Below are 22,576 nucleotides of genomic sequence, written 5' to 3' on the forward strand. Positions count from 1 at the left end.
GGGCGGCTTACAGAGTTGGCCTACAATTATAGTGAATTTATATTTTCATAATTAATAGGCAGACACATTACCTTTAGATACAGAATATCTCACCACTGTGTGTTCTCCTCCTCTCTGTCCTTCATTCCTATCTTGCGCGTGCAGAGAGAGGGTCTGTCAACAGTTTAATGAAATATGTTTAGTTGTGAAAACATTACCATCGGTAGCTGCAGGAACAGGGTTGGAGAGCCCATGGCATACAGAGCTTGGGCGGAATATATTACCTGTCATGCAGTGAGACTGCATGCTCCTCAAAACAGTGGTTGGACAAAAGTATGTGGAAACACCTTCAAATTACTAGATTCGGCCATTTCAGCGACACCATTGCTGACAGCTGTATAAAATCGAGCACAACAGCCATGCAATCTCCATAGCCAAACATTGCCGGTAGAATGGCCCGCACGGAAGACCTCAGTGACTTTCAACGTGGCACTATCATAGCGTGCCACCTTTCCAAAAAGTCAGTTTGTCAAATGTCTGCCTTGCTAGAGCTGCCCCGGTCAACTGTAAGTGCTGTTATTGTGAAGTGAAAACATCTAGGAGCAACAACGGCTCACCCGTGACGTGGTAGGCCACACAAGCTCACAGAATGGGACCGCCAAGTGCTGAAGCGTGTAAAAATCATCTGTCCTCAGTTGCAACACTCAATAACGAGCTCCAAACTACCTCTGGAAGCAACGTCAGAACAAGAAGTATTCGTCAGGAGCTTCATGAAATGGGTTTCTATGGCCGAGGAGCCACACACAAACCTAAGATCACCATGACCAATGCCAAGCAGCTAGAGTGGTGTAAAGCTCGCCACCATTGGACTCTGGAGCAGTGGAAACGCGTTCTCTAGAGTGATGAATCACGCTTCACCATCTGGCAGTCCTAAAGACTAATCTTGGATTTGGGGGATGCCAGGAAAATGCTACCTGTCCCAACGCATAGTGCTAACTGTAAAGATTGGTGGAAGAGGAATAATGGTCTGGGGGTGTTTTTCATGGTTCAGGCCAGGCCCCTTAGTTCCAGTGAAGGGAAATCTTAACGCTTCAGCATACAATGACATTCCAGACAACTCTATGCTTCCAATTTTGTGGCAACAGTTTGTCCTGCTGAAACAGGAAAGAGCATTCCCCAATGCCCCTGTGCAAAAGCGAGGTCTATACAGAAACTGTTTGGCGAGATTGGTGTGGAAGAAATTCACTGGTCTGCACAGAGCACTGACCTCGTCGAACACCTCTGGGAATTAATTGGAATGCCGACTGCGAGCCAGGCTTAAATCGCCCAAAATCAGTGCCCGACCTCACTAATGCTCGTGGCTGAATGGAAGCAAGTCTCCGCAGTAATGTTCCTACATCTAGTGGAAAGCCTTCCCAGAAGAGTGGAGGCTGTTATAGCAGCAAAAGGGGGTACTAATTCCATTAATGCCCATGATTTTGTAATGAGATGTTCGACGAGCAGGTGTCCACATACCTTGGCCATGTACTGTAAGTGTTCTTATAAACCCAGACATTTCTATCTGCAATACTGTGTTAAAGCAGAGTTTTGATAGTTGCCACTAAAAAGGAGGATCCTACCGGCTACTATATTTATTTCTCAGCTGCTCATATTAAGCACATGTTCAGCTATAAAAATGGACTAGTCTACCCGGCATGATTGAAAAACTAACTGCGAGAAAGCGGTCTTCATTCGCTATTCGAGTGCATACGGATGACATGTCTTTATTTAATTTGATAATGGGATGGGCCATTCTAAATCAAAACAAATTTTACATTACTAATAAAAGACGAGATTAAATTGAGAATAGTCTGATGGGTGAAAATATGAACACTTGATGAGAGCTTGATGCAAGCTTTTTTGCGACAAATCATCAATAGCTTATAGTCGCATCATGCAGCCCATATTTGTTTTGGAGTTCTAAGACATTAAGGTTTGTATCATTCCCAAATAAAAATACCAAATAACTAAATCTAGCATATAGGACTTGTTTGAAATTATGACATAGACACATCATATGCACACTCGCTCCAGAAAGGGGAAAAATATCCTTTCTATTTTATTTCAGCCAAGTTCAATTATATTCTTCTTACTATAAAATAATGGCACGAGACTTAAGCATATTTAGTCCCTATTTAGTCCAAATGAACTAGCATACGGCAAATAGCCAGATAATACAGTAGGCTAACTCATTCTGTTCTGAGAAAAAAATATAATATCATATTGTTTCTTTAGACCTGCCTAGCATAAATTGATTTATTGTGATGGTGTATATTAAACGGATGTATAACTTTTTTTTAATGTAGATGTTCCAAAGGCGCACATCAGCAGCTTGTATACAAGTAGAAACGGCAGGTTCGTCGGTACCAGGTCGGTACACAGCAGACATATATTTTGTTCTAGCAAGAGAAGAAATGGCCTCCTACTGTGCAAAGTCCTTATTGGCAGTCAGATCTATCGGTGTGTCTGTACCATAACGTTAGCTATACTCAAGAGCTCATGCATGGACACAGACTTTGGTATTTTAAGTAACAGCTACACACATCATATGTTAGTTAATGCAATCAGTCATTCGATGACACAGTCCATGACATGGCACGCAACCATTGGTTGATGCATGCAACGTCTGAGCAGGGGAACACGACCACAGGTTTCAGGAGCCAGCTAGTTAGATATGACTCCACCATGGGCAACAACAAACTGGCTACTAGTTAGTATTCACCAAAATACACTACTGGTCAAAAGTTTTAGAACACCTACTCATTCAAGGGCTTTGTTTATTCTGACTATTTTCTACATTGTAGAATAATAGTGAAGACAATAAAACTATGAAATAACACATGGAATCATGTAGTAAACAAAAGTGTTAAATCATCAAATAGCCACCCTTTTCCCTGATGACAGCTTTGCACACTCTTGGCATTCTCTCAACCAGCTTCATGAGGTTGTCACCTGGAATACATTTCAATTAACAGGTGTGCCTTGTTAAAAGTTAATTTGTGGAACTTCTTTTCTTCTTATTGCGTTTGAGCCAATCAGTTGTGTTGTGACAAGGTAGGGGTGGTTTACAGAAGATAGCCCTATTTGGTAAAACACCAAGTCCATATTATAACAAGAACAGCTCAAATAAGCAAAGAGAAATGACAGTCCATCAATACGTTAAGATTTTAATGTCAGTCAACACGGAAAATGTCAAGAACTTTTAAAGTTTCTTCAAGTGCAGTCGCAAAAACCATCAAGCGCTATGATGAAACTGGCTCTCATGAGGACCGCCACAAAAATGGAAGACCCAGAGTTACCTGTGCTGCAGAGGATAAGTTCATTAGAGTTAACTGCACCTCAGATTGCAGCCCAAATAAATGCTTCAAAAAGTTAAAGTAACAGACACATCTCAACATCAACTGTTCAGAGGAGACTGCGTGAATCAGGCCTTCATGGTCGAATTGCTGCAAAGAAACCACTCCTAAAGGACACCAATAAGAAGAAGAGACTTGCTTGGGCCAAGAAACACGAGCAATGGACATTAGACCAGTGGAAATTTGTCCTTTGGTCTGGAGTCCAAATTGGAGATTTTTGGTTCCAACCGGCGTGTCTTTGTGAGACGCGAAGTGGGTGAACGGATGATCTCGGCATGTGTATTTCCCACCGTAAAGCATGGAGGAGGTGGTGTTATAGTACTTTGCTGGTGACACGGTCTGTGATTTATTTACAATTCAAGGCACACTTAACCAGCATGGCTACCACAGCATTCTGCAGGGATATGCCATCCCATCTGGTCTGTGCTTAGTGGGACTATCATTTGTTTTTCAAAAGGACAATGACCAAACGCACCTCCAGGCTGTGTAAGGGCTATTTTACCAAGAAGGAGAGTGATGGTGTGCTGCATCAGATGACCTGGCCTCCACAATACCCGCCCTAAACCAAATTGAGATGGTTTGGGATGAGTTGGACCGCAGAGTGAAGGAAAAGCAGCCAACAAGTGCTCAGCATACGTGGGAACCCCTTCAAGACTGTTGGAAAACTATTCCAGGTGAAGCTGATTGAGAGAATGCCAAGAGTGTGCAAAGCTGTCAAGGCAAAGTGTGGCTATTTGAAGAATCTCAAATATATTTTGATTTGTTTAATACTTTTTGGTTACTACATGATTCCATGTGTTATTTAATAGTTTTGATGTCTTCACTATTATTCTAGAATGTAGAAAATAATACAAATAAAGAAAAACCCTTGAATGAGTAGCTGTCCTAAAACTTTTGACCGGTAGTTAATGTTCAACTCATAGCTAGTTTATCCTGTGACCACCGTATTTAGAAGGATAGCTACTGCCTGAAATGTAGCTAACGTTAACTAGCTTACTGGCCTGGCAGTAGCCACTACTAGCCAACTAATCATGGATTTCCTATTCTTTGATACAATTGGGTTAACTTGCTCATATCATGCAAGATACAGTTTGTGGGAAGGTACAAATAACAATTAGTGGACTCTTTATGAAAGATCGGACAATGAAACTAAAATAGATTGGTAGCTATCTGGTGGGGCTTTCATTTATTTCCCAATTAATTAATTCAGCTGAAGCTGGGTTTCGCAAGTCGTTCGGTGCGCACTGCTCATGCCCACGAGCAAACTAAACAGATGGCGCATCTATGTGACGTCACACCCAAGAAGGCTCAACCAATCAACCAAAGTAACTCATGAATATTAATGACTTTGCCTCCGGCTACCCTATGAAAGGACATTTCGCTAAATGGACAGGGGAGCCAAAATAAACACACCATAATCCCCCACGCTAACTCTGGAGTTCATAATCACAAACAACGACTACAGGGAGGTCGAATCCTGAAGTTAAGTGCCTAGTGTCATGATCACTTTAGGAGTGGCCATAAAAGAGGGCATTTTGACAAATTCTCCATTACAAAATCCATACCAGTGAATGAAGTGACTATGCAAAAACAACAAAGGAATTTACATAATAAACCAAAAAGGGTATTCTTTTTGGGTGAGTTTAACTAATTCCGGAGTCCATAGCATAAAATCTATAATAATATTAAGTACACAGGGTGTACCACCCTGCATTGAAATGTAATGCAATAGCCCACATGTGGTTCATACAGAACATTCTCAGAACGTTCAATGCATATATCTGCGATCATGAGATTAGCCAATGGGGAAGAATATACCCATGGCCTTTTGGAGCAGTCACTCTGACCTTTGACTTCTGGCCCACTCAGAGACAGCGGCTCGGAGCACCACATCCTGGCTTCCCAAGACAAAGAAGGGAGTGGGGGGGGGGGGGATTGTTGCTGCTCAGGAGGCTCTCTAAACACAGGAAGGATTTACACACAGTTTATCTAACAGCCAATTGATCATGGGAATATCGCATAACCTTTTTTGGGCTTAAAATAGACCCCCATGTTCCTCCACTTGGCCCAGCGCACTGTTTAATGCTGCAGTGCTGCCTGGTGGGTAAATTCACGTCAGAGAATGAGTGATGAGTCTCCGTAAACAGACAGAAAAGAAGAATGTGTGAGTCAAGAGGACGACATGAAAAACAATGTCCTCAGACACTGAACTACCTGTAAGGAGAGCCAGGAAGTAATTATAACCTCTCAGCTAAAAGTGCATCTAAATCCTGTCTTTGATTTGACAGAGGAGATGTTGGTCTTTACGTCATGTTGATATTCCGCATGAAAACCAATCACATGGGGATCACTTAAGAGTGCTAACCCTGTAGGAAAGTGAGGGATAGTTTCAGCTCCTTGAGGTAGGCTAAGCTATAAAGGATGCAATGAAATACTTTCTCAAGAGTAAAATCACTTCAAAATGTGTGATATCTTTGATCTTGAATGACACTTAATAATTGGATAAGACTACCGAAAACCATTGCACGGAACAACACAAGGGTGGTTCAAAGGGTTTTCATGCTCAATAGATTTAACTTGAACATCAAACAAGTTCTCACATTTTGGAAACTTAAACACTTTCAAAACATTTAACAGTGTTGGTTTTTCAAATTACAATTGACACCCATCACTTACATAAACAATTCAGCTTATAAGAAAACAGATCAGCCCAGAGTTCCATCTGGGCTTAAATTTAACTATACTGCATGCCCATGGTTACTCAAAACCCAAAACAGTGTTCAGACAACATTAACTCTCTAGCCAAGCAAGGTGACAATTGTCAGTAACTCTCTAGCCAAGCAAGGTGACAATTGTGAAAACCTAATTCTTGACGGGAGAACATGGATTAACCTCTGGGCCGAAGGTGGGTAACAGCCCCAGTGGCATTCACAAGTGGAAAAGCCCCATCTATTAATCTGAGGTCTGGGCGGAAGATATCTATCTCACTGTTTGCTTTGGATGTTTTAACGGCCGGGATGAGGGGGAGGAGGCTACATAAACTGCCAACAATACCCATTCGAGGACATACTCCAAACGCATTTGGAAAGTATTCCCGGGATATGGGAAGAATGCCGTCTATGTGTATACAAGTAGGGGCTGATTAATCAGAGTTCGCTTGGCTGAGACTCACAGTGGACCAAGAGGCTGAAAGTAGGGGGACCTCAGCTGGGCGAAAAGGGGATTACATAGAGGTATACAGGATTGCATAGGGCCGAGGCCTAACCTGAACATGATGAATCCAATGGACTCCACCGCTGCCCTTCTGACATCATCGTTCACGTCGCTCACCTGAAAAGGTAGAGAACGATTAATTAACAGCAGGAAGAATGCGGTGGGGGCAAGGAGATAATGTAACATCCACTACTAATAATTTTGCTGCACAAAAGCAAAAATGAAAAACTCCCAATCAGCCAAAATATCAAAGATTTGGGAGAAACCTATACTTTTGTTCATAAACAGCTCATATCAAAGCATAATCACACCTTTTGCTTATGCAGGCTGCCATCTGTAGGAACAACCATCTGACCCAGTAACAATAACATTTATTTATTTATTTGGGCTTCCTGTACTACCAAAGGATTTCATTATCGGGAAAAATATACACTAGATGACCAAATGTATGTGGACATCTGCTCGTCGAACATCCCATTCCAAAATCATGGGCATTAATATGGAGTTGGTCTCCCCTTTGCTGTGAGAACAGACTCCACTCTTCTGGGAAGGCTTTCCACTAAATGCGGGGACTTGCTTCCAATCAGCCACAAGAGCATTTGTGAAGTCGGGCACCGATGTTGGGCAATTAGGCCTGTCTCGCAATCGGCGTTCCAATTCATCCCAAATGTGTTAGATGGGGATGAGGTCAGGGCTCTGTGCAGGCCAGTCAAGTTCTTGCACACCAATCTCGACAAACAATTTCTGTATGGACCTCGCTTTGTGCACAGGCGAATTGTAATGCTGAAACAGTTGAAACTGTTGCCATAAAGTTGGAAGCACAGAATTGTCTAGAATGTCAATGTATGCGGTGGCGTTAAGATTTCCCTTCACTGGAACTAAGGGGCCTGAACCATGAAAAACAGCCCCAAAGCATTATTCCTCCTACACCAAACTTTACAGTTGGCACTATGCATTGGGGCAGGTAGCGTTCTCCTGGCATCCGCCAAACCCAGATTCGTTCGTCGGCCTGACAGATGGTGAGGCGTGACTCATCACTCCAGAGAACGCATTTCCACTGCTCCAGAGTCCAATGGTGGAACTTGACATTGCGCATGGTGATCTTAGGCTTGTGTGCAGCTGCTCAGCCATGGAAACCCGTTTCATGAAGCTCCCGACAAACAGCTCGTGCTGACGTTGCTTCCAGAGGCAGTTTGGAATCCAATAATTTGAAGGAGTGTCCACATACGTTTGTATATAGTATACCAACACATAATAATCTGTCATAACCATCCTCGCAATTACAATACGTAATAGCTTGGCTATCCATGGCGTGATCTGTTACCTGGTTGTCGGTGTCTTGCATGAGAAAGGGGAAGGAGGACACTTACAGCCACATGCAGCAGACGTCTGATGGCCTTGTTGTTTCCGGAGCCGCAGTAGGCCATGCCAACTGTGTACATTCCGGAGCGTCGCAGGATCGGGTCCTAGAGCAGACACAGTGACAGAACACAGAGCCTTAGTTAAGAGACGAGTCTGCAGCAGTAAGTCTAGCCATGGCAACAATGTGTGGTCAACAACATCTACATCTTATTTGACATCTAGCGCATTTTAAAAAAGGTCCAATGCAGATGTTTTCATCTCAATATCAAATCATTTCTGGGTAACAATTAAGAACCTTACGGTGATTGTTTTCAATCAAAATAGCCAAAAAGAAAAAAAAATTGATTCTTAGCAAAGAGTAATTTCTCAAGCAAGCATTTTGATAGAACTGTCAGGGAGTGGTCTAAATGGGGAGGGGAAAACTGACATTTAGCTGTTATTGGCAGGGGTATGGAACTCTCTTATTGGTCTATTAACTAATTTACCATCTGATGTCGTCACCGGGCAGGCCGACACCCACCAAAACAGGCTGAAATTTCAAGTTTACAGCTTTTACACTAAAAGGGCATCATCAGCATTTTCACAATATTATTCCAACCTCAATGTAGAAATATACAGCTCTGGAAAAAATTAAGAGACCACTGCAAAATTAATAGTTTCTCTGGTTTTACTTTTTATAGGTATGTGTTTGGGTAAAATTAACACTTTGGTTTTATTCTATAAATTACTGACATTTCTCCCAAATCCAAATAAAAATATTGTCATTTAGAGCAGTTATTTGCAGAAAATGGTCCAAATAACAAATAATGTGAAGAAAATAAGTTAATATTCATTTTTAAAACACAATACTAATGTTTTAACTTAGGAAGAGTTCAGAAATCAATATTTGGTGGAATAACCTGGATTTTCAATCCCAGCTTTCATGCGTCTTGGCATGCTCTCCACCAGTCTTTCACATTGATGTTGGGTGACTTAATGCCACTCCTGGCGCAAAAATTCAAGCAGCTCGGCTTTGTTCGATGGCTTGTGACCATCCATCTTCCTCTTGATCACATTCCAGAGGTTTTCATTGGAGTTCAGGCCATGACAGGGTTGGCCACGACAGGGTCTTGATCTGGTGGTCCTCCATCCACACCGTGGCTGTGTGGCATTGTCCTGCTGGAAAAACCAATCCTCAGAGTTGGGGAACGTCAGAGCAGAAGGAAGCAAGTTTTCTTCCAGGACAACCTTGTACATGGCTTGATTTATGCGTTCTTCACAAAGACAAATCTTCCCGATTCCAGCCTTGCTGAAGCATCCCCTGAACATCCCTGATCCTCCAAAATGTCACAGTGGGTGCGAGACAATGTGGCTTGAAGGCCTCTCCAGGTCTCCGTCTAACCATTAGACAACCAGGTCCTCTACGGTCCAATCCGTACGGTCTTTTGCAAACCTCAGCCTGGCTCTTTGCTTCTCATTGGTCTTTTTTCTAGCTTTGCATGACTTCAGCCCTGCCTCTAAGAGCCTGATTCGAACCGTCCTCGCCATGCACTTCACCCCAGCTGCCGTTTGCCATTCTTTTTGTAGGTCACTTGATATCATCCTACGGTCGTTGAGTGACATTCAAATGAGTTGTCGGTCATCCCGGTCAGTGGAGAGTCATTTTCGCCCTCTGCCAGTCTGTAGCTTTGTTGTCCCCAATGTCTGCTGCTTGACCTTGTTCTTATGAACCGCCATCTTTGAAATTGTAAGGATGGAAGCAACCTGACACTCACTGTATCCCTCTGCCAGTAAAGCCAGAATTGAACCCTTCTTTCGCTCACTCAAAACTTTCCTTTTCAACTCTTTTGGCATGGTCAATTGTTATTTTTAACTCCAATTACTTTTGAGGTACTACTAGCACTGCTTTTGCCATCCAGCTGGTCCTATTGCAAGAGGATAGTGATGACCACAGCAGTGGTTTTTATACTTTTCCCTCGTTAAATAAGATTTGGTTCAGATGATCACCTAATCAGTACCTCATTCAGTAGAATGAGGTGTGCCTGTGTTGGAATTCAACAGACACTGGAATGGAAGCAATACATGTAGAGATGCTGATTTAAGAAAAATATGCAGCAGTCTCTTAATTTTTTCCCAGAGCTGTACAGTTCAAGAGAGGTATTCATTGTCACAGTACATTGAAACAGATGAATACAGGCCAGAAAAAAGCAAAAGCAACCACATTTGGCAACAATAGGCAAAAGGGTTAACTGTCATGGGTGCATAGCCAAGGAATAAATGTGAATAAATATGGTGGTAGCAGATAAGGCGAGTTTCCCCCCTTACAATGCAAAGTGCTGAGAAGCCATATACCCATCATCACCAGGCATAATGGAAGAAGAGTGTGTGCGTGTGAATGTGTGCCAAGTCCGACTGTTACCTTGTCTCTGCAGAGGCTCTCGATGAGCGTGTCTGCCTCCTCCATGCGTCCGTACATGACCATGGCGATTCCAACGGCCAGGCCGCGCAGGATCTTCTCGTGCTGCGTCTCCTGGGCGTAGCCCACCATGTCCTCAATGGCCTGTGCCGACTTCGAGCCCAGCATGACCAGCCCCAGGGCCAGCCCCACAGCCTCACCTGGGAACAGAGGGCAGACGCAGACATGAGCGCCGCATGATGGTAGAGGTCTGTGCGGGACTGATTTCTTTATCCCACCCACTCCTACAGCTTTTCATACCGGACGCGACTACTCCCGCTGGCTTTTTGTCCGACTCCCACCCGCAAGAACTGGTCCCGAACCAAACCGCAGTCCTGCAAATGTTATTTTAGGCGTATGTGACACAGCTTGCTTGGCAGACCATGGTCCCAGCAATTTTTGTGCCCTATAGGCAAAACCAAAATGGGCAAAAATAACCAAGAAATACATAAAAAAAATGTAGATTCTCACGTGGCCAATTATATTAAGCTATCGGTATTACTGGGCTATATCAGCCAATAGGCTAGACAGTTTGAAAGAGCCAGAGTTGGAGCGAGAACGGACACTTGCGCTTTTACTTCAGCTACGTTTTGCATAATCTAGCCTACCTTAAAGGAAAGGTTCACCCATTTTGAATGTTATATTGTTTTTGTGCATCTCTGAGTGATGTTCTATCAATTCCCTGGGTCATTTCATGTTTTCATCTGTACTTGAGTTAACAGCATTCAAGCAGCCAGAAATCCATCCAGTATGACATAGCACCATGATGAAGTCGCTGACTACACTGGAGGTTAACAGGAATACAACTTTTAGATCGCAAAGACGTCTATCATACATGTCATTACTCGGAAGGATTTCTTATCTCGAATGAGCCATTGATCATATTTTTGTAATATTCCTACCTCGAAAAATGTGACATTTAACTGAATTTTTCCTATTTGTGTCTGCTTTTTTAGTCCAGGGTGCTGTTGCCAGAGATATTATAGAAAGCAGATAGGAATACAATGAATAAAGAAATGTATAACGCCCCACGCAGCAGACTGTCAATGAATCGCGTTCAAGTTGTCATGCTGAGTCACGCAGTTGTTAGGCTAATTGTCACACAATCCCCTCTCAAAGTCAGTGTATGTCGATAAACGTGCCTATTTTCTTCAAAAGTACGTAATGTCACGATTCCAAAGCTATACGATACTACAGATAGTAAGTTAATTATCTCACATCTTTGAAAAGATTTGTAATAATGTACTTCTTGTTGACGAAATTCGTGCTTATGTTGGGTTTTTGAGCTAGCGCCCAATAAACTCCCCTTCACCCCTTGAAGGAGAGCGCTCCTTGTCCCAGAATCGCCCAGAATGCACTGCACGACCCATTGACATAGCATGGGTAACATTTCCCCAACTTCTCAAAAGTATATCTGCCGTTGCGAACCTTAGACTCCTCTATGAGGCACATCGATCTGCAGGTTGAACATGGTGAGATTGTAGACTCTTAAATTGATAGTTCAGTTTGTTTAGGCAATTTAGGCAAAGTTAACTAGCTACATTGCATGCTGATATTGTCTTTGGTATTAGAGCCCATAGAGAAAGCATTGCAGATGAGTCGACTTGAGCTGAAACAGATTTCCATAACGATTTTCCATGTTGCTACCAACCTTATTATAAACACTAAAATTAAAGAACAATTTTTTTTTTTTTTTTTATGTTGTTCTCAGTGTTATTTAACACTGTCAATTAAAGGAATGAGTGGTTTTGGGTGGATAGTTCCTATTTTTAAGCCAATTTCCTGCAACTACTAATTTCTCCATGGAGCTGAGTTTTTTTCCTTCAGTTTTAAAGCAAGTTTCCTGCAATTCTACAAATGTTTCCATGCAGCTGAGAAAACATTTAGCAGTTTTAAAGCTAATTGGCAATTCTATTCATTTATCCATGAATGTGTTATTTTGCTCAAACATTAAATTCATTGTTTTTGGAATTGCCAATTCTCCGTCTAGCTTTTATTTTGGTGATTGTTAGTTCTCAAAGACTATATTATTTAAAAAAATATATAGGTCCACTATCTTTTCTACATACTTTATATCTGGGTTTTAGTCGTTTAAGTTTACACTTAAGTGTTTTCCATCCCAGAAATATATTTAAACAAAATAAAAGGCTACCCGAGGATTGAAATGGCTGTACACAATAACACCAAAGTCAATATCATCATGTGAAGGAGCTAGCTGTAAAATTGCCTAAACAAACTGTACTATCAATTTAGGAGTTCATCTCACAGAGTTCAGCTTGTAGTTCCTCTCTGCCCAGAGCGAGTGCAGAGTGCATTGCTATGGCAACAACAGACACAGGGCGCATTGCGAGATGGTACTTGAAGGAGAAACTGAGTTGAATAATTTAGTACACCGGTCAGACTCAGCACATCTAAGCTAAGTTCCTACACAATTTCCTGATTTTACAGATGGACCACTTAGAAATTAAATCATGGGGAACACTTATTTTACCCACTGATAGAACATAGGCTTTCACCAAATTGATAGGAGTTTCATTTTTTTTCTGGGGTTGGATCATTCCTTAATAGAGATCACATGTGCACCTGATCTCGCATGCCCAACTAGGAGAGGAAGGCTACTGAAACTTAAGGCAGCAAGAATGATGAAGAGACTTTGTCTAACGTTTTGCATAGCCAGACTATAGCCATCAAACTAAACTCTGGACCTCGAAGCCAGTACCACTGAGTTTATTTTTAAATTGTTCCCCTCTAATCAGGGACTGACTTATACCTGGGAAACCAGGTGGGTGCAATGAATTACCAGGTGGAAGAGAAAACCAGCAGGCTGCGGACCTCGTAGGGTAAGAGTTGAATACCCCTGGCCTATAGCCTAGGAGCGGGACGATTTGCAGCCAGAGACAAATAACGTTGCGCCTTTTCCTTCGCAACTCAATTCACGTTGGTTGAGTGCCCTCCACTTCTTTCCATTATCAATATTTATTTCAAGACACTGTAGTAAACTGTAGCCTAATCGTATTAAATTGAATTTCCTTGGAAAGAAACTGTACCATGCTTCTCTGCCCATGCATTTAATTGAGACCACACATTTAGCCTATTGTCGCACATGATCTTGCACGCCCAACTAGGAGAGGAGAGGTATAGGCTACTGAACTTGAAGCAGCAAATGATGAGTGTGTGTGAGAATAGTGTGACAAAAAGGTGCTTTTAATACAATATATTGGAGAACGCATACAAAACAGAAAGATGACCGTTTCCATAATTGTCTGTCTGACCACCTGCACCCAGTACAAAAAATGCAGACTGTGCCGCAATGATCTCTTCCCTCTACATATAGAACACGGTGCTCCTATAGGATATACAATAGGACAACACGGTGCTCCAATTGGGCAATAGGAGCACCGTGTTGTTTTCGCTAGTATCACTGAACTCTTATCAAAATGTTTTTCTGAATTCACTACCGATGGGGATTTGACATCCCATGTTACACTCTATAAAGGCTACAGAGAGATGCTAGTTGGCTACATTTAAACTTGAATAGCACTGAATTCCCTATTGTCTGTTCAGGTTCATGTACCTGTTACTGCGTCATCCTGGTACAGGTTAGACTTGAGCAGGTCGTACACATCCTGCCTGGCTGTCCCCAAGGCAGCCAATCCCAGGCCTAGACCTCCGCCGTGACGGACAATCTGTGGAAGGAAACAAAGCAAACCACAGACACGAAGACAACTTTGTATTCAACTCAAAAGTGACATGATGTCCCTCTGATGGGCTTCGTATAATTATTTATATACTGCTTACACACACACATAAGATCAAATCTAAGTGACCAAAGGGGTAGGGAGGCTATGGGTTGATTTGGAATTGGGCGCTATAAATGTGACGCATCTGCTTGTTGCCACTCACGTCGTTGCTGGCATTCTTGAGCTGGCTGAGCAGGTAGTCGATAATGTCCCCCCCGTGGTTGGCGTGGATCAGCCCGAGGGCGTACAGCCCGCCTCCCTCCTGGTAGGCCGATCCAGGGGAGGTGTCTTTGGGCAGATATGTGGCCATCAACTGCAGCGCCTCTTTCTCGTGGCCCTGAAAATATGCAGAGATGTGGGTGAAACGTGGTTCTTTATATAAAAATCAGAAAACCAAAAGAGGTCTCAGATATCCATTTAGGTTTAAATTGTTTCAGCAAAAGTTTACCTTGTGAATGACGCCAAGACTGGCTGTGGCTGTGAACTTGGCCCAGTTGGTGGCTCTTGCAAGCCACTCCAAGTTCTCTCTGTTAAAATAATGAATAAAATCACATCACACATTTAAAACACAGCTTTGTTCCTTTATGTCCTCACACCACTAGGTACATGTAAAACTATACTGGCAAAACAGAAGGTGATAGTCTCCATTTGTTAATGTTAAAGCATAGTGGCTATACCTGAGGAACTGGTCACTTGTGGTACCCGTATGCATGAAGGAGTTGGCTATGACCGTGGCTGTGTGGCACACTGAATTTCGGACTGCATCCTGGAATAAGTAGACAAAGCAACAAAATGTGTGTGAAAACCTTTTAACCTTGGAGGTAAAAAATCCAGTACCGGTATATATCCAATATCAGTCAAAAGTGTGAACACCTACTCATTCAAGAGTTTCTTGATTTTTACTATTGTCTACATTATATTATAATAATAGTGAAGACATCAAAACTATGAAATAACATATGGAATCATGTAGTAATCCCCCCCAAAAAGTGTTAAACAAATCAAAATATATTTTATATTTGAGATTCTAAAAAGTAACCACCCCTTGCCTTGACAACGTTGCACACTCTTGGCATTCTCTCAACCAGCTTCATGAGGTAGTCACCTGGAATACATTTCAATTAACAGGTGTGCCTTCTTAAAAGTTAATTTGTGGAATTTCTTTCCCTTCTTATTGTGTTTGAGCCAATCAGTTGTGTTGTGACATGGTAGGGGTGGCATACAGAAGAAAGCCCTATTTGGTAAAAGACCAAGTCCATATTATGGCAAGAACAGCTCAAATAAGCAAAGAGAAACGATAGTCCATCAATACTTTAAGACTTGAAGGTCAGTCACTTCATAAAATTTGAAGAACTTTGAAAGTTTCTTCAAGTAGAGCTGCAAAAAACATCAAGCGCTATGATGAAACTGGCTCTCATGAGGACCGCCACAGGAAAGGAAGACCCAGAGTTACCTCTGCTGCAGAGGATAAGTTCATTAAAGTTACCAGCCTCAGAAATTGCAGCCCAAATAATTGCTTCACTAAGTTCAAGTAACAGACACATCGCAATATCAACTGGCCTTCATGGTTGAATTGCTGCAAAGAAACCACTAAAGGACACCAATAAGAAGAAGAGACTTGCTTGGGCCAAGAAACACGAGCAATGGACATTAAACCGGGGGAAATCTGTCCTTTGGTCTGATGAATCCAAATTCGAGATTTTTGGTTCCAACCGGCGTGTCTTTGTCGGACGCAGAGTAGGTGAACTGATGATCTCTGCAAGTGTGGTTCCCACCGTGAAGCATGGAGGTGATGGTGTGATGGTGCTTTGCTGGTGACACTTGCTGATTTATTTAGAATTCAAGGCACACTTAACCAGCATGGCTACCACAGCATTCTGCAGTGATACGCCATCCCATCTGGTTTCCGCTTAGTGGGACTATCATTTGTTTTTCAACAGGACAATGACCCAACTCAACTATTTGACCAAGAAGGAGAGTTATGGAGGGCTCCATCAGATGACCTGGCCTCCACAATCACCCATCCTCAACCCAATTGAGATGGTTTGGGATGAGTTGGACCGCAGAGTGAAGGAAAAGCAGCCAAAAAGTGCTCAGCATTTGTGGGAACTCCTTCAAGACTGTTGGAAAATAATTCCTAGTGAAGCTGGTTGAGAGAATGCCAAGAGTGTGCAAAGCTGTCATCAAGGCAAAGGGTGGCTACTTTGAAGAATCTCAAATATATTTTGATTTGTTCAACACTTTTTGGGTTACTACGTAATTCCATGTGTTATTTCATAGTTTTGATGTCTACCCCAGTATTCTACAATGTAGAAAATAGTAAAAAAGAAATAAAAACCCTTGAGTGAGTAGGTGTCCAAACTTGAGACTGGTACTGTATGTCTAATACTCATACTGGCATCCTTTACCTTTGTGTTCTTGAGAATCATTAGGTCTGTGTTGTTGTTCCGGATGAGGAACTGTAGATGCAATTCGATGGCCATTTCGCCGCTGAGAATTTTTGTCATCTTTGCATTCTGGTCCTTCGGCTCATCGTTCTATGGAAGCAGAGGCAGGGCTGACCAATTATTTTGGGTGACAACAACCATTTAAAATTGCAAAAGACAACCATCAGGTAGAGGTGGGGGTAACATTGGGTCTTTCGTACTCACGTCTGCTGCTTTTCCTGCAGGGGAGCTGCCGACCTTATCGTCCGTCTCCATAGCATCACTGAGAAAAAGGAGAAAATATGATAACTTCCATGCAACTTAAAAGATACAAAACAATCCTGATTGGCTAAACTTGGCAAAATCAACTTCGTTTCACAGTAAATTATTTGTGAAGTGTCAAGATATTCTGCCTACACAGAGATGCAATTTTAACACATCTTACTACATTTTCTACCCATTTACCCTGTTCCATCCATCTTTCCATAACCCTTTTTTCTTTCCTTTACCTACCCCTCACACCCTGAGGCTGTACCCTCCGCCTCGCCTACCTGTCTTTGTCCAGGGTGGACACGGTGCCCGTGTTGGTAGAGCCGGGCACGGCAGGGATGGGCGTGCCCACAGTGCGCAGGTTCTGGATGACGGAGGAGAGGAACTGCTGGCTGGCGCTTTCATACAGGTCGAAGCAGATCTGGTAGGCCATCAACAGGTTGTCTTCCTTCACCAGCTTCTCCAGGATGTCACTCACCGCCTGTGGGTCATCCAGGAAGATCAGGCACTGTGGAGGAGAGAGAAAGAAGGGAGACAAAGTTTGAGTGTGATGCATGGTGGTCAAGTGGTTACTTCCTTCTATTAGTAAAGTGTATTTATATGACATTGAACACATTTGCAGCTAAAAGCTGAATTGCAGTAACCAAAACAAAAAGAGATTTAGGTGGGGGAATGAAGACCGGTAATCTCTAGTCAGCCTCAAAGCGACTGATTCTGCTGGCAACACACGTGAGTATGGGTACATGCAAACTGTTTGTCCTGATGAAGACCCACCTCAGACCAAAACATTGCTACAAATAAAAGTGGTTTATGAACAATATTGTGTTTGTCTTCTCGTTTCCTCATGCAGTTTCTCACATACCCCCCTAACAATAAGGTGTGCGTGTGACAATGTTAATTTTCAAAGTAATTTGTCATTGAATGACTGTCTAATTCCACTGGGTCAAGATATTAGTTTCAGATGGTGAAATCAGAGAACCATCCTACCACCAAACTGTGGGAAGCTGAATGGATACGAAAAAAATCTGAGCCCAATTTGAAGTGTCCTTTCTTCCTGTTACCTGGCAAACGTTGATGAAGTCAGGCTTCTCCAGATTCATGTAGAGCTTGACCAGCACTCGGAGGACCTCATTGCGGAACTTCTTATTTTGCATCAGTGATATGCAGACCTTCAAGCTGTAGGCCAGTAGGCCACTAACGTCGTTCTGTACAAAACGAGAAAAAGGAAGAGGGTTAGGATTGCAAGTTGTCACTGGAAGAAAAACAGATCTGTGGATTTTCATGAAGCTAATAATTTTTGATTACATTAAGTAGTCAAATTAAACTTCATTTGTGTAACCAAAACAGAATTGGTTCAGAAGACGAGCAGGGGAACCACTGACCGATTTGAGGACGGTCTTCTCAAAGATGTCCAGGCGCCGCGTCTCCAGGGCAATGCCGATGGCCTGCTTGTACTTGTGGTCACCCAGGCACCGCAAGAACATCTTGTTGACGATGCCCTCCAGCCGGGGGTCGATGCTCTTCTTCTCCTCATCCTCGGGAAGCTCAGCGTTCTCCACCCGTTGCTTGGTGTAGTGGTCGATACATTTGGCTAAGAGGGAGAGACAGAGGTCATCAAATAACTGCTTTATACCGCTGAGGAATAATTAACCGCTGTGATTTGTGGTATCAGTGAGTTGATATCTGAATTAGCAACGCTGGTCAGTGGGTATACATCAATTGAACGTTATTGAGGTGTCTATGGGTAATGTAACAAAAGGGAAGCCTAAAGATCAGTAGGACCCTGAGGGCATCATCAAGATTGTGTACTTGGGGACACCAAAACATGCAGTTGTGACATCACTCACCGATAATGGTCTCCACATACTCAGAGTCGTCTGTGACATTGAAAAGGTCTCCTGCACCCAGAGCGTAGTTCAACGACTCATCAAATGCCCCGAGGTGGTAGAACACTTTAGAAGCCACCAAGGCAGCAAACGCCCTGCTCCGAAATGTCTCATCTTCATACAGGACCTCGCTGTGAGGAGAGAACACCATTTAGAAATAAACCCATTTATCATGAAGAACTTTACCTTGTCATGTTTCTCTTCCAATAAAACTGGACAACTTTGTGCTTCATTTTCTTATTAAAAAACACATACATTTTGTCAACAGATCCCGATATCTCAGCCCAGAAGTCATTGACAATGGAGTTCAGCTTGTGCAGAGCAAACTCCTACAAGCAAAACAATCCCAATGTTAGAATAACATTTAAAGATCATGGTCTAATAGGATTTTGGTCTACTCTAGGGCCAGGATTGGTGACCCCTGGTGTATTCTCACTGAATAACAAGCTGTGTTTATGATACCTTGAGCTGGGGCTCCTCCTCATCCAGGAGCGAAATGATTCCAGCTGAAATCAAAGAATATGTAGCTAGTCAGTTTCAACATCATGGATAAAACCTGATACATATGTGTACCTAGCTAGCTAACATTTGTCATACCTAGCTAGTTAAATTAGCTACATGTGAAGCCCAAACAGGTCAAATGAGTAGCCACGTTTACCAGGCTTTGAAAACAAATTATACAGCATGTTGTTTTACATTATCTAGTTTGCCTATTGGCAAGATGAGCCGGGCACAACTGTTGACAACTAGTAGGGTGTCCACCCACTCTGCCCAGCATGGTGAAAACACGCTCAGGTGATGACATTTCACTTATGTTATAAAAATACATTTCACCAAGACAAATATGATTATTTATGTTATGAATCATTCAGTGGGGTCTTATTCTAACATATAATTAACATTATATCCCAAAATGTTGTAACTTAATACATCTGATAAGCACAGAGCTCTGTTGACAGAGCGGTGCAGCTTTCTTGACAAAACTTGAGGAATTTACATTTTGTGGTAATTGTCTTTCTAGTTGTTTTCACAGCTCGCAAATAGCAAAATTAGCATGACACGAGCTGAAATAAATGTAAAAGGCTTTGAAAATAAAAAGCTAGCGGGAAGCTCAGTGCTTCATTGACATTTCACAGACATATTAGTGCAAAATACGGCTGCTAGAATCCTGACTAGAACCAAAAAATTGGATCATATTACTCCAGTGCTAGCCTCCCTACACTGGCTGCCTGTTAAGGCAAGGGCTGATTTCAAGGTTTTACTGCTAACCTACAAAGCATTACATGAGCTTACTCCTACCTATCTTTCCGATTTGGTCCTGCCGTACATACCTACACGTACGCTATGGTCACAAGACGCAGGCCTCCTAATTGACCCTAGAATTTCTAAGCAAACAGCTGGAGGCAGGGCTTTCTCCTATAGATCTCCATTTTTATGGAATGGTCTGCCTACCCATGTGAGAGACGTAGACTCGGTGTCAACTTTTTAGTCTTTACTGAAGACATCTCATCAGTGGGTCATATGATTAAGTGTAGTCTGGCCCAGGAGTGTGAAGGTGAACGGAAAGGCTCTGGAGCAACGAACCGCCCTTCCTCTCTCTGCCTGGCCGGTTCCCCTCTCTCCACTGGGATTCTCTGCCTCTAACCCTATTACAGGGGCTGAGTCACTGGCTTACTGGTGCTCTTTCATGCCGTCCCTAGGAGGGGTTCGTCACTTGAGTGGGTTGAGTCACTGACGTGATCTTCCTGTCTGGGTTGGCGCCCCCCCTTGGGTTGTGCCGTGGCGGAGATCTTTGTGGGCTATACTCGGCCTTGTCTCAGGATGGTAAGTTGGTGGTTGAAGATATCCCTCTAGTGGTGTGGGTTGGCTGTGTTTTGGCAAAGTGGGTGGGGAATATATCCTTCCTGTTTGGCCCTGTCCGGGGGTATCATCGGATGGGGCCACAGTGTCTCCTGACCCCTCCTGTCTCAGCTTCCAGTATTTATGCTGCAGTAGTTTGTGTCGGGGGGCTAGGGTCAGTTTGTTATATCTGGAGTACTTCTCCTGTCTTATCCGGTGTCCTGTGTAAATTTAAGTATGCTCTCTCTAATTCTCTCTTTCTTTCTCTCTCTCGGAGGACCTGAGCCCTAGGACCATGCCTCAGGACTACCTGGCATGATGACTCCTTGCTGTCCCTAGTCCACCTGGCCGTGCTGCTGCTCCAGCTTCAACTGTTCTGCCTGCGGCTATGGAACCCTGACCTGTTCACCGGACATGCCACCTGTCCCAGACTTGCTGTTTTCAACTCTCTAGAGAGCGCAGGAGCGGTAGAGATACTCTTAATGATCGGCTATGAAAAGCCAACTGACATTTACTCCTGAGGTGCTGACTTGCTGCACCCTCGAACAACTACTGTGATTATTATTATTTGACCATGCTGGTCATTTATGAACATCTTGGCCATGTTCTGTTATAATCTCCACCCAGCACAGCCAGAAGAGGACTGGCCACCCCTCATAGCCTGGTTCCTCTCTAGGTTTCTTCCTAGGTTTTGGCCTTTCTAGGGAGTTTTTCCTAGCCACCGTGCTTCTACACCTGCATTGCTTGCTGTTTGGGGTTTTAGGCTGTGTTTCTGTACAGCACTTTGAGATATCAGCTGATGTAAGAAGGGCTATATAAATTTCATATATGCTTGTTTTTGTGACGACTAACAAAAATACACACAGCAATTTCATTACACAAAATGATGCAAATGAACCTATAGACCGATAAGCATGAACCGTCAAATGTATTTTCTGCTGCTAACCGATTAACCATTAACATCCTTACATGTTAGGTTGGGAGAGGATTGGCGCATTTTCCATTTGAAACAACATTAGCGCATTATAGACTGCTGTTGAATAATTTATAAATAGTCAGACCGATTTACTAGCAAGCAATATAGACTTTTATACAATGCAGGTTCACACATCAAACGATTAGTCTATAGCACTCTACACCCCGTGCATCATCAGTTGGAAATAGGAGATGTAGAACGTTTAATAGACTAAGTTAGCAAAACACCTGCTTATAATCATTAGTAAAACACTAACTACATTAAAATTAAGTTAATTAAAAAAAAAAATGAAACTTTCCTATAATGAATGTAGGCCTATTTAAACGGTTTTGATGGATATTTTAATTTCCTTACAGTCTTCATCCATAACCATCAGTTACACAGTTTTTAAATTACCGTCACAGCCCTAGACCTTATTTTTACCCCTGAACTTATTTAGGCTTGCCATAACAAAAGGGTCAAATACTTATCGACTCAAGACATTTCAGCTTTTCATTTAATTAATTCCACTTTGACATACGGGGTATTGTGTAGATCAGTGACAACCTCAATTTAATAAATGTTTAATTCAGGCTGTAACAACAAAATATAGAAAAAGTAAAGGGGTGTGAATACTTTCTGAAGGCACAGTACATTTTGGAATGACACATTTTGATATGAGGGTCATCAAAACTAAAGGAGAAACAACAGTGGTGGATGAGGTTGCACGTCCTGTTAAAAATAACACAGCTCAAAAACCGCACAGAATCTAGGAACAATATGAACATCACTGGTTAGAGGACAATGTGTACAGTCGTGGCCAAAAGCTTTGAGAATGACACAAATATTAATTTTCAAAGTCTGCTGCCTCAGTTTGTATGATGGCAATTTGCATATACTCCAGAATGTTATGAAGAGTGATCAGATTAATTGCAAAGTTCCTCTTTGCCATGCAAATGAACTGAATCCCCCAAAAACATGTCCACTGCATTTCAACCCTGCCACAAAAGGGCCAGCTGACATCATGTCAGTGATTCTCTCGTTAACACAGGTGAGAGTGTTGACGAGGACAAGGCT

At 42.6% G+C, this 22,576-nt stretch overlaps 1 protein-coding gene across 4 annotated transcripts in view; it reads right to left on the reverse strand.

Moving 5' to 3' along the window:
- The window catches only part of LOC139540693 (26S proteasome non-ATPase regulatory subunit 1-like), a 103,463-nt gene that overhangs the window by 75,339 nt on the left and 5,548 nt on the right, over positions 1–22,576 (reverse strand). For 3 of the 4 annotated variants that reach the window (XR_011668256.1, XM_071344559.1, XM_071344558.1), the window contains exons 2-16: positions 19,168–19,211; positions 18,961–19,034; positions 18,667–18,836; positions 18,202–18,410; positions 17,881–18,024; positions 17,101–17,327; positions 16,775–16,832; positions 16,532–16,660; positions 14,801–14,889; positions 14,572–14,650; positions 14,287–14,460; positions 13,958–14,069; positions 10,348–10,544; positions 7,958–8,053; positions 6,640–6,704 (exon numbers count right to left, since the gene is read on the reverse strand). Coding sequence is in view for 3 of the 4 variants with exons in the window: in XM_071344559.1 (XP_071200660.1) it covers positions 6,640–6,704; positions 7,958–8,053; positions 10,348–10,544; positions 13,958–14,069; positions 14,287–14,460; positions 14,572–14,650; positions 14,801–14,889; positions 16,532–16,660; positions 16,775–16,832; positions 17,101–17,327; positions 17,881–18,024; positions 18,202–18,410; positions 18,667–18,836; positions 18,961–19,034; positions 19,168–19,211 (1,867 nt within the window). In the remaining variant the exon portion in view is untranslated. The remainder of the gene's footprint in view (positions 1–6,639; positions 6,705–7,957; positions 8,054–10,347; positions 10,545–13,957; positions 14,070–14,286; positions 14,461–14,571; positions 14,651–14,800; positions 14,890–16,531; positions 16,661–16,774; positions 16,833–17,100; positions 17,328–17,880; positions 18,025–18,201; positions 18,411–18,666; positions 18,837–18,960; positions 19,035–19,167; positions 19,212–22,576) is intronic. The other variant, XM_071344560.1, reaches the window with a different exon arrangement.

This window comes from Salvelinus alpinus, chromosome 16 (genome assembly GCF_045679555.1).
Source record: "Salvelinus alpinus chromosome 16, SLU_Salpinus.1, whole genome shotgun sequence".
Taxonomy (NCBI): domain Eukaryota; kingdom Metazoa; phylum Chordata; class Actinopteri; order Salmoniformes; family Salmonidae; genus Salvelinus; species Salvelinus alpinus.